The 15,744-nt window shown below is 41.4% G+C and overlaps 1 protein-coding gene across 1 annotated transcript; it reads left to right on the top strand.

Annotated features, from left to right (window-relative positions):
• The first annotated feature begins 5,031 nt into the window (after positions 1 to 5,031).
• Positions 5,032 to 15,461, top strand: tead3a (TEA domain family member 3 a). The gene is made up of 12 exons (XM_070968124.1): positions 5,032 to 5,149; positions 9,379 to 9,443; positions 9,615 to 9,677; positions 10,938 to 10,949; positions 11,349 to 11,459; positions 11,557 to 11,600; positions 11,685 to 11,746; positions 11,836 to 11,969; positions 12,051 to 12,221; positions 13,079 to 13,219; positions 13,318 to 13,470; positions 13,569 to 15,461. Exons 1-12 carry the CDS (start codon positions 5,143 to 5,145, stop codon positions 13,680 to 13,682), a joined length of 1,077 nt encoding a protein of 358 aa, XP_070824225.1. The 5' UTR covers positions 5,032 to 5,142; the 3' UTR covers positions 13,683 to 15,461.
• Positions 15,462 to 15,744: the final 283 nt, after the last annotated feature.

Consider the following 15,744-nt stretch of genomic DNA (forward strand, 5'->3'; position numbering starts at 1 on the left):
ATAGACAAAGAAGTCTACAGTATGTTGTCCTATGTAGCAGCAGTTCCCAACATCCTCTAGAATTAAAGGTACAATATGTAAGATATGGCTAGAATTTAAGTTTATAATGTTCAAAAAATGAAGTAAAGCTATCAGCAGACTGTGAAGAAGGAACAGGTCTGACAGTATGTCAGAGACATCTGTGTTTCGTGCTGCAGGGATATCTACTGAAGTTAGCATGCTAACTAACTAGCTGTGGCCCGTTCTGTCTTGTAACCACTTTGTACCTTAAGAGGCGAAACTCTGATAGTATAGCCCACTGTAGTTTCAGCTAGGAGATATATGTGAGTTTGCTACGTTTCACAAGCAGTCTTAACTTACAACCACACACTGCCTGATTCAGGTTTCTCGAACAAAGAAAGACAAACAAAGTTATGAAAACCATCTTGTCTTGTCCACTGTTACAACGATCACCAACTCAAGTTTAGTTTTCCAACTTAGATGTGAAAATTTTCCGACTGCTTTCCCATGCTGATGATGGCCAACCATCCTGTTGCCCATTGTGTAAACGCCCACAATTCCTTGGTGTTCCAGACTCCGTTTAGCATAGTTCCGCTAGCTGCACGGCTAACTAGCTACCAGCAAAGAGTATAGTGTGATATTTCCATCTCACATAGTTTCATTTTTATTGTTTTCCAGAAAAAGGTAAACATTTGACAGAAATTAGTAAATATAAACATAATCTAATCATCTTGTGATCCATCAGATTTACCCCCAGGTTGGCAACTACTGTTATAGAGTGATGTTACTTATGTTTGATGCAATTATACCCCAAAGAGGTCTGACTCAAACTGCTAAAATGTCTAAGAAAAGCTGTGAAGTATCAGGGCAATAAAAGAATGATTAATGTGTAATGTGTTTTGACATACTAAAAATGCCTCCAGGACCTCAAAAAGAGGTTAATAAGATCAAGTCAGGACAAACAAACATCTTTTCAGTTGCTGACTTCTCACACAGTAAAACTTTCAAGACTGTTGTCCCCCCCCCCCCCTTCTTTTCGACTCTGTTCTTTCCTAACCATCTCACCAGGGCCTGTCTGATCTCTATAGCAACTGCACAGTCCCGTCAGCAGTGATTGAAAATGGGAAGGCCCTCTGCAGAGTGTGTCCAATAAGCCCACCACAGCAGGAAAAGCTCTACGACCACACTGATCCTCTGTGGTTCTTCTGTGGCAGGGAGCATGTTAGCCACACTCTGGAAAACATTACACACCAGGCAGCATTGATGTTGCAAATGTGTGCCTGTGTTTGAGGAGACTTGGAGCATCCTCAACAACAACAAAAGAATGTGTAATTTCCTCATGTGGCCCATGCAGGCAAAGTTGCAGGCTTCATGGAAGTTCATATGGCTAAAGCACCTCATTTAAAACAAGCTTTTCTAGCTTAATCAGCTCAGGAAAATGACTGTGGTCAATATGTCATCTATCGTCCTCCATCCACTGGTGTAACCTTAATAGCTACACAGCCGGTGGTGCCTCCATTGACCTTGGCCAGTGCCTATAAATTTACAAGCTCTTAATGTTTTGCCATTCCTCTTGTCAGGTCTTTAACCCTGAAAGCTAGTGCTATTAATACACTGCGCTGAAGGAAGCTGTAAACAACTTCAGATGAATCTGATCTTGCTCTTGGTGAAGTGTGGAGACATTTGAAGTCCAAGACATCTGTCACCATTCTCGGCAGCCGCAGAGTTAATCCTGGTCCTGTCTATCTGTCACAATGTGTGTGATGTACATTAGCAAAGTGAGGGGCCACTCTTCATAGTTTCTTGACCAGCCTGTCATTAGGCCTCATTCATGACACTCGCAGATTTTATTTGGTTTTTGTGAGCAAGTACAGTTAAGAACTTAAATGAGATTCAATAATATCCTGTTGTTATTATAAAGGCTTGTAGGTAAGAACATTTTTCAGTAGTCAGTCCCACTAATTAGGGCTGCATAATATATCGTTTTTAGCATCGGCATTGTGATTTGCACATGCGCAGTAGTCACATAGCAGGTAAAGTAAGGTAAATTAACTATGCTGCAACTTTTTTGCTGATGCAATAGGAAAACTCGCAAGATTCTCATTTTTCATGGCTAATCTTCAAGAAAGGTCTGATATCACATAATTCAGTCTGATTTAAGGGTTCTTGGAGTTTGAACAGTTTTGAGTGAGTGTAGTCCTGTTACCTCATTCCATAGGTGGGCGGTATGACTTAAAATCCTTTATATCATAGTATTTTTATTTGTCATTTTTTTATGGTGACAGTATCATATCACAGTATCACAAAAATAACAGGGATTCTCCACTCAAAACATTATTGTACCCCTTTTCACTCTATTAACAATGTAAGGGAATATATCTTAAAAAAGGAAAAACTGATGTGTTTATTGGCTCCAGCAATGAAAATGAGGTATACACCCTCATCCACATTTAAGGAGTAACCTGCCCCATAATCTCGGTTAATTAGCAAATGTAATGTAATTTGTTCTCAGAGCGAGACAAGAGGTAGGGTTAGACATCCTCAATAGCATTCATTCGACAGAAAACATAGTAAATACTATTTATAAAATAGTCAGTGTACTACTGGGCATGTCTATCAAGTACATTTACTGAAGGCAACAACAGACACACATACTGATGCAGCACACATCAGAGGGGCTAACCAGCAAAACAAACAGTAAAGCAACATAAAAACAGCAAAACCTACAGGTTCTGAGTGTAAAGTAGATATTGATTCATCCTTGAGTTTCAGTTTTGTAGTGAATCCTGCATTGTGTTGACCCTCAAAGCAGTCTAAACTACAATGGTTAACACACACAGAGAACTGTAAAGTTTCACAGTTGCTGTTGTGGGGACATTTCCTCAAGTTAATTCACTGGGTCTCCACTTTCTCAAATGACTTTAGTGTTGGTTCTTGCAGCCAACAACAGAGAAACTGGTGTGCATTGCTTCCACATGTTTGTGGTGCCGGAGCCAGCTTTATAGCATGGAAAATAGTATTTACAGTAGTCCAGTTCTATGATTATATGCATTGCCCTCTATCTGCACATTATCACAGCTGGTATTGTAAAATCCATGTCATGGCAGAACATGATGACAGCGACGAATCCACTGTACCAGCCACCCCTACTCGTCCCGATGCTGGTTAAAAGTAAGAGTTACTGTCACAGGGCTGGTTTTTGCCCTAATGTAAGGAAAGCTGAACACACACACACAAAACTATCTGTACTTACATCTTGGTAGCATATAGATAAAATCTGTTTGTTGCTTGAGGTGGAGTTTTACCTTCCTCAGCAACACCATAAGGCCTCTTTATCTTCCACCACACAGACTAAGTATACATCTGAACATATCCAGAAATGATAGATTACATTTGAATAAGACAACTGTGACACACAAGTCCATTTGTAAAGTTAATCAAGAAATGTGCTCTTTTTCCCAAATACCTCTCCACCTGTTCTCTCTCCTCTTGTCCATGCCAGTGTCAGAGTTGCATATGTGAAGCTGAAAGTGGAGGAGTCCAAGCTGATTTCTGGAGGGGTGGCAGAGGGCTGCACCAAATGTGGTAGAAGTAGGAGGGGGGATTTTTTTTTTTTTTTTTTTTTTTTAGAAAATGACAGACTTATCAAAATAGATGTGATTTTTTTTGTGGTGTGACGAATGAACAACTCGACTAATGGATTCCTGGAGTTATTGTAAAGTGTTTTTTTAAGCATGTCATTTTAAATCAAACTTAATCACACTTGCTGATACAGCACTCAAGGCTGCTTTGGCATCCTCCCATGTTCTCTGCTGCTAAGAGCCTGTGTCTCCACTTCTCTCCCTCCAAAATAACATATTTTGAAAGCTGGATTGTACTTGCAAAGTGCATCCAATTTAAGATCAAAGGGATTTTCACATGGATAGCAATGAAGAGGTGTTTTTTTTTCATAATGTGATGAGGGGTGTTTTCTTTCCAAACAAATTTAAGCGACAAAATCATTTCCAAGTTGCTTTTGTTGTGTATGCTGGTGAGTTCCAGCTGTTGGTGGGTTGATGGTACAGAAAGTTTTTCTAATCACAAAAATATCTTTTGTATATTTTTACCTGTACACAGACTCTGACAGACTTTTGAGTTTGTATATGTTGCTTTAATCAATGATTTAAAGCTACACTGTGTTTTCCAAACATCAGGAGACAGCTGCATTAATTTCCTTAAACCTCGCTGATTGTGATTGCGATTGTGTCTCAATTCATCAGCTATCAAAACAAATACTGCTCTGTGCTCTCACATTAATGTGGATAAAACCTGTCCTGAAGCCGGGGTCAGACAAGTATTGCTATTGTGTTTTTTTTTGTTTTGTTTTGTTTTTCTGGTGATGCTCCATGATCAAATTTATCTTGATGATTAGAGATGTATTTATCATTACAAATAATAGTAGTAGCCAATTGAAGGAATTCTTAAATGTGACAAATGTCCAGTACATGATCTGTTGTTGCATACTGTCCCATCTCTAGAGTCTCTGGACTCTAGGTTAACACTAGTAGCTGAGTCCTGATTGCAATTGGTTTAGTCAAGTTTACATTCCAGAAATGTTAACCAAGATAGTCTTACATTAGCCAAAGACAATGGTTAGACAACCCCCCCCCCCCCCTTTTCTATCATAACATTATGAGGAGCATGCAAACTAACATTAGCTTTGTGAGGCAAATAAAATCTCCATCAATTAAGTAAGAAGACTGCTTTTGTCTACCTCTGTTTTCAAAATGACTGTTAATTAAACATGTTACTGTTACCACTGTAAACTGCACGCTAAGTGAAAATGCAAAGTTTGACAGGTACAGCAACAGTAACAAATACGGTGGGGCTCAGCACACTGAATTCTTGTCTTGTCCTATGTGCTCTAGGTGTGTTGTGGTTGGAGCCGTCATCATTGCGTCGGAGTGGAGTTGCCGTGGCAGCCCTGATGGGGCGCAGGAGGAGGGTGGCGATGGAGAAGGACTGGCAGATGGGGCGGACCGTGCTTTGGACGGTGACCCTGAGGGCGTGTGGAGTCCAGACATTGAGCAGAGCTTTCAGGAAGCTCTGGCCATCTACCCTCCCTGTGGCAGAAGGAAGATCATACTTTCAGACGAGGGGAAGATGTATGGTGAGGAACTGCAAATTTCTGTCCAAATATAATGATTGTCATCCAGTATAATTTACTGTATGTCAACTATTGCAGCAGTGTCATTAGGGAATTCGACTTGAAATGTAATCTACAGCATGTAAAGTCCATGTCTAAAAGCTGTACAGTGATACCAATTAGCAAACATAACTAATAAGTACGAAGGCCAAAATGACAACAGAAAAAAAGTCCCATGTTCCATCTGTGCACGCTCAGCTTTAACTTTATAGAATGAGCAGTCTTTCCAAATATCTAGAGAACAGTACATTGCACACAGGCAGACAAATGCACACAGTTGTTCTTTAAGAAAACGACGAGATGGATGGAGGTCTCGGCGAGGGTTGAGAGTCGAGAGGTTTTGCAGGGCATCCGCCTCCTTCTGCAGCCGTGCAAACCTGTGGTTGGTGGGTTTGGGGGGAGTGCCTTAGCGGAGTGATATGAGGTAGCAGAGACAGAGAGGTGGAAGGTTTTGCATTGTGTATGTTCAGCTGTTGCCTACTGCAGCTTTAATGATTCAAAGTAACCATTAGCCAGCTGTGGCTGCGTTCATAAATTCAATCTGAAATGGTCAGAGCATCATCCAAACTGTTTGTAGCTAACTGCTGTGGTAGTTGCTACCATTACTCATTTATTTATCTGTAAATCTATAATATCTATATCTTTCTATCATATTGAATTTATAACTAGTGTTGTAGTGTTTGTTTAGATTCGGATCTGTTCAGGATGCTGCCATCGAGTAGAGCTTTGATGTACTTTGACCATTTCTGTCTACCTTACTGAAGGCCTTGGCTAGCACCCAACATTGCCTCTTTTTTTGGCCGAGGGTTTGCATTCCCGTCTGCGGCGGCCTGTGTCATACACTTGTGCATGTGTGAGTGTGTGTTGCAAGGGGAAACTGGATATGTGATTCCATGCGACAGAAAGGGAAAGTTAGTTTCAACATTGTGGCCTTTTCTCCTTTTGTGGAAGTGTGGGCTTACTGTGTTGACCACCTCCACTTCCTTCTCAGTAAACAAGGATAGTCCCACTGGTACACATTCACACACACACTGGGAAAGTTACACAGACGCTTTGAACGTAATACCCATGCTCACATTAACCCACTGATGTCTCATTTTCAAACCAGCCTGTAAGAAACCACCACCAAACCTTTGAGTCACTGCCTTTTACTACAAAACTGTAAGAAACTTAAAAAAATCTGAATTGCCATGCAGTCTAAATGTACTTTTTGCTCTTTTGTGTACCCACAACTAGTGTGACTGCTTTTATTCACACACACTGCAGTACAGAAGACGTTACAGACATGTTCCTTGGTTCTAAATTGGCAGACTGCCAGTGTGTCTTTTTACAGATTATTGAATTGAAATCCTCTTCAAACATGTGGGTAAACTTGGCAGAGCCTTTATGGATTCAGTTTATGTCGGAAAGTGGCTCGTGTGGATATCACAGCCAAGCATTTAGAGTCATTTTAGTGCTCATTTTATTTAACTGAATCAGTCATTTCAGAAAACTGGATCATGTAGCACAGCTGTTCAAACCAGGAAAGGATTACATTTAAACTGATAGAATTTCATATTATGCCAAATCAGGAGTATTTACCTCCAGCTAAACTAGGCCAGTCGTAATTAAGCTCCTCTCTCTGTGCCGTCTTTGCTCTCAGTCATATGTTACTACCATGATGTCACCCTGGATTATGGTGTCAAACATGTTTTCCCAAATAAGGAAGATCAGTAGACTGATCACTTACTCTAACGCTCACAGGGTGACACAGATAAAACACAGGCTACTTGTCTGAATGATGATATTTTAGTATCATGTTAGTACTAGTACTAGGTACTAGTTTGTAGAGACCGTAACAGCCATTTTTGACTCAACACTTTAAGGTGGTTTCACATTTGATTGCATTATATTATAAGGGATTTATCAGTTGTTGTCCCCCATACACATAGGTGGGAGACGAAGTTATGTTTTCACCTCTGTATCTGTTCTGCCGCCATCTAGGATCTTTTCTACTGGAACTCTTCTTGAATTAAAGAGCATTTTAAGTCCATATAGGTTTGATAAATAGCTCTGATTCTGAAGTTTGCGATGGGGGTAAAAATCTAAGGCTTACTGAAACCAAATATTTTAGGGATGTGGTGGAATTTCTTTGAGGCTAGTTGAGTCATAGGCAGTCTCATTCAGATTGTCAGATACAAATACACAACTCTTCACGGCCTTTTGTGAGGAGGTCAGACTCCACTGGTCCTGCGTGAAATATGCTTTATATCTGCAAGATGCCCTGCAGATGGCTTTGCTCTGGTAGATAAAATATTGGTTCTTTTCTGCTATTCTCAATTATGTAAGCCCATTGAAATAATGACCAAATAAAGTTAAAGTTGAGTTTTTTTAGTTTTGTTGTCTCACTGGCCCACTTAATCTCTCTTTTCGATCAACTCTAATTTCAGCTTGGAAGCAAATGGGTGAACTCTTGATTTATGAGGCAGAAACTGAGAGAAACATACGCATGAATCTGCATGATTTTTGAGCAAGCATGGTTACTTGCATAGAAACCTCACGATGCAATGTAATGCCATGTTCCCTAACTTGTCTTCCCTTTGTCCTTGTACCAAGATGTAAATCACACACATTACAACAAATGGTATATGAGTTGACTTCTGCTGAAAAAGCATTTGGCTTTGTGTGGAGTAGTGGTGGGCTGGAGGAAAGTGCATGTGTCCTGTTTTGGGAATTGGAGCAGACTGCTGAGTCTGAGTCAGCCCCTTCTGTTGATTTTGGGGAATTCTGGTAACTCCACCGAGCTGATGTGACTCAGCCTGATGTGACCTAAGTCCCTACAGCATCGCACCACTTCCCAGAAACAAGAACGGTGATGATGTTGGTGCATGTGTGTATGTGATTAAATGATTACAGCTGTGGAATCCGTTTGTAAGGCTTCATTGGGTCGCCTTTATCTTTAGCCTCTCTCTGATTTTGACATCTGTAGCAGAGTGAATAGTGAATTGCTCACCATGTGGGATTAGAGACAAGCAGATCATCAGGTGTGGTTTGGAGCTGGAGGAGGCAGAGAAAGAAAGAGCTGACCAGGCAGTCTGTGCTGACCACATTTTGGAAATTACCTACCTGATGACCTCTGCTCTCTTTTTCCTTCTTTTCCAACCTCTTGTCCATCTACTTAGGAGCTCTGGCACCAAGCAAGGCTAAATTAACACATGCTGTCAGCCACAGAAAGTGAGATCTTGACAGTCCGTGTGTGTGTGTGTGTGTGTGTGTGTGTGTGTGTGTGTGTGTGTGTGTGTGTGTGTGTGTGTGTGTGTGTGTGTGTGTGTGTGTGTGTGTGTGTGTGTGTGTGTGTGTGTGTGTGTGTGTGTGTGTGTGTGTGTGTGTGTGTGTGTGTGTGTGTGTGTGTGTGTGTGTGTGTGTGTGTTCACCATCGTCACAGAAACTAAAAGCGCAGTCACATTAAACTTTTATATTATGCTGCCTTCACTTCAGATGCATTCTGAGAATGTAAAAAGTATCTGTGTACATCTTCTTTTGCTTCAAACCAAAGCTTGATCTGTGAATTTAGCTGAACTTAAACACAGGCCTAAATTTGAGCAGCTGAAATCCTCAGTGTCGCTGTGACTTCTGGGCTGAAAAACATGAAGCACTCATGGTCTTGCCAGGTGTGTTATGATTGTAATCAAGAAGATTAGCAAATGATGCAGACCAAATTAGAGACTGTGGTTTACTGTGTTGCAGTAGACAGATCTAGTGCCGATTATTTTGGTTTAATGTCAATGTATTACAGCACTACAGCACACATTTCACTGACCAAATGAGGATTATGAACGTACCATAGAACCATAGAATGGTTACAGCTGAATCTCGTAAAATTGCACAATTCCATTTTTGAACACGTGTGATTCTGTCCACTTTTAGATCATCGTGAAAAATTACAGGACTCTACATGCCTCAGTACTTTAGGTGGTTATTGCCAGAAAAGCCTATGCAGACTTATAGCTGGCTTACTTCCTGTTGGCTACTCATAACTGGGAGAAAATAATTGAATGCTTTGAAAATGCTTTTTGTGCTTGTTTGTGTGTCACATGATGAATTCAAAGTTACAGTGCCACTACCCCCAAATCACTTCACAGCCCAGCTCCATTCCCGAGGACTTGGTTTAAGTACACACGTCTGATTTTTATCTACTGCTTTCTCAATTGTAGGTCGAAACGAGCTGATAGCTCGCTATATCAAGTTACGAACAGGGAAAACGCGCACACGCAAACAGGTAAGCAAGGACATTATTGAAGATTTCATTGTGTCGTGTAATATGGGATGCAGCTTACCCACCTCCTGTTATGATTTTGTTTTGCTGCAGTTTTATCCTGTAGCTCTTTAAAACTGCTAAATGATCCTATGAATGTCTGTTTTTGTCATGGGGGTAACTTCGCCCCCATAGGTATCTAGTCACATTCAGGTTCTGGCACGTAAGAGGGTACGGGAATACCAGACGAGCATCAAGGTGGGTGGCCACTGAATCAACTCTCCCTTCCATCTTTAGTCACATCCCCTCTTCTTTTCCTTTCCCGTTCCCTTTTCCTCCTGTCCTCTCTCCTTCATCCTGTCTTTCATCAGGTCTCTAGTCACCTGCAAGTTTTGGCGAAGAGAAAGTCTCGTGAGATTCAGTCTAAGCTCAAGGTACACATTGCCATTGATTTAACCACGCTAGCTGCTTCGCTCTGCATGTGGCCTGAACTTAACCCTTTGAATCACCATAGATGTCTTTGTCAGAGCATATGGCAGATTTATCCTTCTCTGTTGGAGTCTTACTGTACTGATTCTGCCGTAGTGGCTGCAGGGACTATGTGGAGCCTGCAAGAACTCATTCTGTGATAAAGCATGAAATATCCATTCAGTGCCGTGGTGACACCAGAGCCAAATATGTACCTATATTGGCATCTAAGGCAAATTATATATGCGTTTGTAATACCATGATTAGGGCACTGAGATAGTATTAATGACTGTGGGAACGTGGGATAGCAGGCTCAGGCTCTGCAAAAAAATAGATTTGTTTACTTCTATGCTTTAAAGGTCTCACTCATTTGCTCTTTGTCTGTATTTGATGTTGCTTAGCAGATGTCTTGAATGTGTCATAACACGTGGGAAAGAGGTTTTTGTAATAATGCATGGCAGTCATGTTGATCAGATTATTTAGCTCAAGAGGCTTATGGCTTTGGACAGATGACTGCATGAGACTCGGTGGCCATCTTGGTCGACCTCAGCATGTGCATGGCTGTAGTAATTTACATGAACGCTTACATACACACAGACACGGAGGAAACGTTTAATGTGCTCATATGACGAGTTTCTCTTTTGAAATCACTTCTGATCTGATCTCCACGTTTTCTCCTTTATGTCTTTTCTGTTTAAGCCGTTTTCTTGTGGTTTTACCGTGTCCTGTGATAAAGGTTTTTTGTGACAGTTTTGCACAAAAGGCATTTCACGTGATGCTTTCTAATACATGTTTGAGGAGTGAAACTTTCTCCTTCCTGGTGTAAATGTCAGTACTCAGCTTTAAGACAGGTAAATAGGATATAGCTTGTCCTGTCAGTGTAGATTGATGTTTTTGAGCTTAGCGTGTCTGTTTGTCTAGGTAGGTTTGGTGTAGTCACTTCAGTGTCGTGAGCAATGTGTTTTTCCTCTTTGCCTAACAGTGAATCTGTGACCTGCTGTTATTTTGAATGTACTGAAGTTAATTAATAATGTGTCTCCTTTGCCATAGGCCATGAACTTGGTAAGTTTTGGTTGTACAACTACAGTTTTCTGCTTCAGGCTTTGCTTTGTGGTTGGCATCACATTACTTGCTAGTCCACAATGCAGTTCTCCTGCCAGACTCAGAAAGGCTGCTCATTACTCTTTTGTTTTAGTGGCTTTAGTTAAACACTGGTGATGGCTCCAGTTAGCTCCCCCGGCCTGCTAGCTTGGTGCGCTTCCTGCTTTGGCATCCCCCTACATTTGCTTTGCACTCTGTTCTGTCTTCCCTCATAGTTACTGCATCGTGCTAAAGTACAGCATAATATGTTGGCTGGCTCGCTGTCTAAACTGGCCGTGGAGGTTGGCTGACTCTTCAATTTTTCTGCAGTTTTCAAGATGGAGCATTATCACTGTGTATTGCTGTGTCTTTCTCATTCAGGACCAGGTATCCAAAGACAAGGCACTGCAGACAGTAGCCAACCTCTCATCCGCTCAGATCGTGTCTGCTAGTGTAATGAAACCCCAGACTCCGTTCCCTCCACCAGTCAGAGTGAGACAAACACACAGACATGTACACACATCTGTTCTTTTCTACCTTCTGGGTAAAAGTCTGAGTAATACTATCTGCGCTGTTTCCCTTTGTTTAGTTTTGGCCCGGCCCTCTGCCAGGACAGCCTGGACATTCTCAGGAGTGAGTATCACAGGCTATTAGTTTGTTTAAAACTGCTGAAGCTGGTACAGTTGCTCATTTTTGTGCGCCTACTCCTTCTTACAGCATCAAGCCCTTTGCACAGCCACCATACACGACACTGCCAGCCCCTGTCCCTGCACCTATCAGTAAGCGTGAACACAAACTCGCCGATTTGAGTAATTCACATCAGTAATTGTTGTGTTAATCGTGTTTTGCTGCTTTAAATGTGTGTCAGGTTATGAGCCCCTGCCTCCCCCACGCCCTGCAGCCATAGCAGCTCCTGTATGGCAAGACAGAACCATCGCCTCTGCAAAACTACGGCTGTTGGAGTTCTCTGCTTTTCTGGAGACCCAGAGAGACAGAGAGACGGTACAGACGTCCAGACATTTATGCAGTATAACAATATGAAGTTTGCCTCTCTTTCTTATCACTTCTCCCTTCCTCCTGCAGTATAAACACCTTTTTGTACACATTGGCCCATCAAACCCGGGCTACAGTGACCCCGTGCTGGAGTCCATAGATGTGAGGCAGATTTATGACAAGTTCTCTGAGAAGAAAGGAGGCCTGAAGGAGCTGTATGAAAAAGGGCCGCACAACGCGTTCTTCCTCGTCAAGTTCTGGGTCAGTACACAAAACCAGGGTTCCCACGGATTACATTTTTTAATAATCTGGAAATCTGAGAGGCATGCTGCAAAAAAACGTGTCAGTGAATTTGATGAATCGCTGCTTTTTTTTTTACAATCAGTGCATCACATTTAATGTACGTTGCTGTTGTACATTACGTACTGTTGCTCTGCTTGCAGCCTGAGGTTATAACCTGCTCCACCACATGGGGGAAGCAAAGCTAAAGTTATGCTCGAGCAGGGGTTCACACAGGAAAGGACTTCTTCATTGGTAGCTGCATGTTAAACAGTATTTTATTTAAAGTTGCTCTCAGGGGTTTTCTTGTAAACAAACAAGTCACATTCGCGTTTTAGTGTCGTTCACCAAAACACAATGTTTGTATCTTTGAGGTCTAACGAATATGTCAAATGTATTTCCTTCCTGATAAAACATTTGGAAAGCCAGTTTTTTAATTATTTAAATCAAGCGTTTACATTCATGTTTACTAGCCCTGCGGCCTTCCTCTTCTTCCCTGCATTTGTTAGCTCATTGCTGCATATTTTGGCGCGTTACCTCCACCTGCTGATCAGTGGAATAGTGTACCACATCACCTGCAAGTGCGTGCATGCGTGTCCTCATGCTCGCACGAAACAAACTAAACAGGGACAGAGAAAAACAGTGAATCTTTAACTGCATATTTAGGTATACAAAAAAGGAGAAAAGAAATGCACCTTAACTTTTTTTTGTACATGTTTGCTGAGGAGCCACAGTAGTAAGAGTGATCCCCAGATATGTGCTGGAATACACCCATAAGTTCTTCTGCTTTACTCTCTTTGCACACTCGCTCACTGTCCATCTTGTTGTGCTTGTTTCAGGCGGACCTGAGCAGTGACATTGAGGAGGGTTCTGGCGTGTTCTACGGAGTGAGCAGCCAGTACAGCGGCACAGAAAACATGACCATCAGTGTCTCAACAAAGGTCTGCTCCTTTGGCAAACAAGTGGTCGAGAAGGTTGAGGTGAGAAGATGAACCCTCTTCTTACATAGGATTACATATCACACCATATAAACAAGTGGATTAACTGTGATGTACGTATGTGGATTCCCCTCATTCAGACCGAATATGCACATATGGAGGGAGGAAAGTATGTGTTCCGCATCCATCGTTCTCCCATGTGTGAATATATGATCAACTTCATCCACAAACTCAAACACCTGCCAGAGAAATACATGATGAACAGTGTTCTGGAGAACTTCACCATCCTACAGGTGTGTGTTTGTGTGTCTGCACCTCTATATCTCTGGACTGGTCTATATTCATATCATTTATTATTGAATCCTGACCTCCATGTTTTTTTTCTCGTTAGGTGGTGTCCAACAGAGAAACTCAGGAGACTCTGCTGTGCATCGCCTTTGTGTTTGAAGTGTCCACCAGTGAACACGGAGCGCAGTACCATGTCTATCGACTAGTTAACGACTAGCAGCACGCTGTATGCATGCAGAGACTCTCCACGGACTTTTTGATGCATACAATATAAACACTATTTCCAGCTCAAACACACAGAAACGCCCACTCCACTACTCTAAACACACACTTGTTTTAACAGACCCACAGTCACACTTGTAGTCACACCTGGTGTTTGTTTGAACATCATCATCATCCCATGACTTAAACACTAAAGTGGAATTCACTTTTCTAGATTTTGACCAAAACTTGGTGTCATTCTTGGTGGAGTTATCACCAAGTGTCGTGATGTTATCCAATGTAATTATTCAGTCACAGAAATGTCTCACCTTGTGAAAATGATGCACATCTGGACATCAAGCTCGGTTCATCACAGTTCATTAGGCTTTTCTTTCTAATTAGAAATGTGATGAACTAAGAAACACGATTAAAAAAGAGAAGGTCCTCAGCTAGATTAAATTAAGTTTGATATGTGATATTCATCCCTAATATGCATCAAATGTTACAATTTCCAGGGAATTTTCCAAACGCATCCATTTAAGTCATAGGTGTGACTGATGTGAGACGAGTTTGAATACAGGTCGGCAAACGGATCATTTAATCAGTGTTAATGTAACTCTGCCGCAATAACTTTCTTCTACAGTTCGCAGTATCTCTGTAAGGTAGGAACTGAACGAGCCCACAATGGTGTCTCCTCTGTCACTGCTTCGTGTGGAATCATGGTCTCCAGTTACTTAAAGAAAACTCTAAGGATCACAAGGATGAACATATGAGCGCGCCTCTCCTCAGAACGTAATGCACTACATGTAAAGACGTGAAAGCCGTATTTATATTTGAGAACCTGTGTCGAAGTGTAAAGAGAGCCATCGTGTTCGGTGGGTTTGCTGTGTAAAGGTTTCCAGTGGTACAGGGTGTGGAGGGAAAGATCCTTCGATCAAATCTCGAGGAGGTGTTTAAGTTTGGCTCACGTGTCTTTGGAAACAAAGTCGGTTCACAACCAGTTTCAGTTCACGCTTTGGTGTCAGCAGCAGTCTGAATGAAAGAATCTTTACTGTTCATTGATGCAATGCTGTCTTTACTAAGACTGTGTGAGCTTGCTGCAGTATTTCTACCTCCACGCGAGTTGAGATAAGAATGTGCTTTGGTTCATAAAGCCTTAACCTGAGGAGCACTGATGTATAGGATGTGTACACTACACTTGTAATGGTACTGTTTATAAGCCAAAACAAGGTGAATAGACTTGTTTTTTGTAAAGATGAACTATCTTTTTTTGTATTTCACCAGCACAGCTAGAAGTGTTACTCTACATCACATATGATGGGTGTTTCGGTGTATCTTTTTGGATGTATGCAAATGATGTATGGTACAGACCACACTAAGGTCACCCACAGTGCACTGGGGTAGATTTTTGCCTGATAACACTAGCGAATTATCCAGCTTACACTTGCTTTTTTCCCTGTTCTATGTAATGTTTTTGGTTTTTGGTATGTGTGGCTACCAATGTTTTTTTTTTTTTATAGGAAATGTTATTTGACTCTGTCTCTCGTGGCAGGATTATCTTTAACCATGTGGAAGGTGACAGTCATATTTCTTGATCATGAAAGTTAGAGCCGACTGGTTCAGTTTTAAATAACCGTATTCACTGTGTGGTGAACCAGAACTGTTATTCTTTTATCTTTCCTGTCTGTGTACTCTGGTTGGCTGTGCCTCATCACTCCTTTGGTCAAGTATGCTCAGTGAGTTAAATCTGTGCCTTTATGCTGTACCAATAAAATCACACGGTGTTTGTAGAATCATGAAGCCTTTAGAGTCTTCATAGTCGGCTGCATGAGAGAGGAAACGATGCTCAGCGAGATAACTTTTAACTGTCAGTACTCTAGTTCACTGGATATGTAGTCGCAATTATAACTGGGTATCCAAATAAAACGCATAGACTTGAGTATCAAACTGTCAATAAGTGAGTTTTGGCACTGAATATTAAGAAAGACTTCATTCAGCAAAGCTTTGTAACAGGATCAGTGTCAGTACAAAAAGTAACACTAATGCCATTTATTTATAAAACTGATTTTTGTAGGGGA

This window comes from Chaetodon trifascialis, chromosome 8 (genome assembly GCF_039877785.1).
Source record: "Chaetodon trifascialis isolate fChaTrf1 chromosome 8, fChaTrf1.hap1, whole genome shotgun sequence".
Lineage (NCBI taxonomy): Eukaryota > Metazoa > Chordata > Actinopteri > Chaetodontiformes > Chaetodontidae > Chaetodon > Chaetodon trifascialis.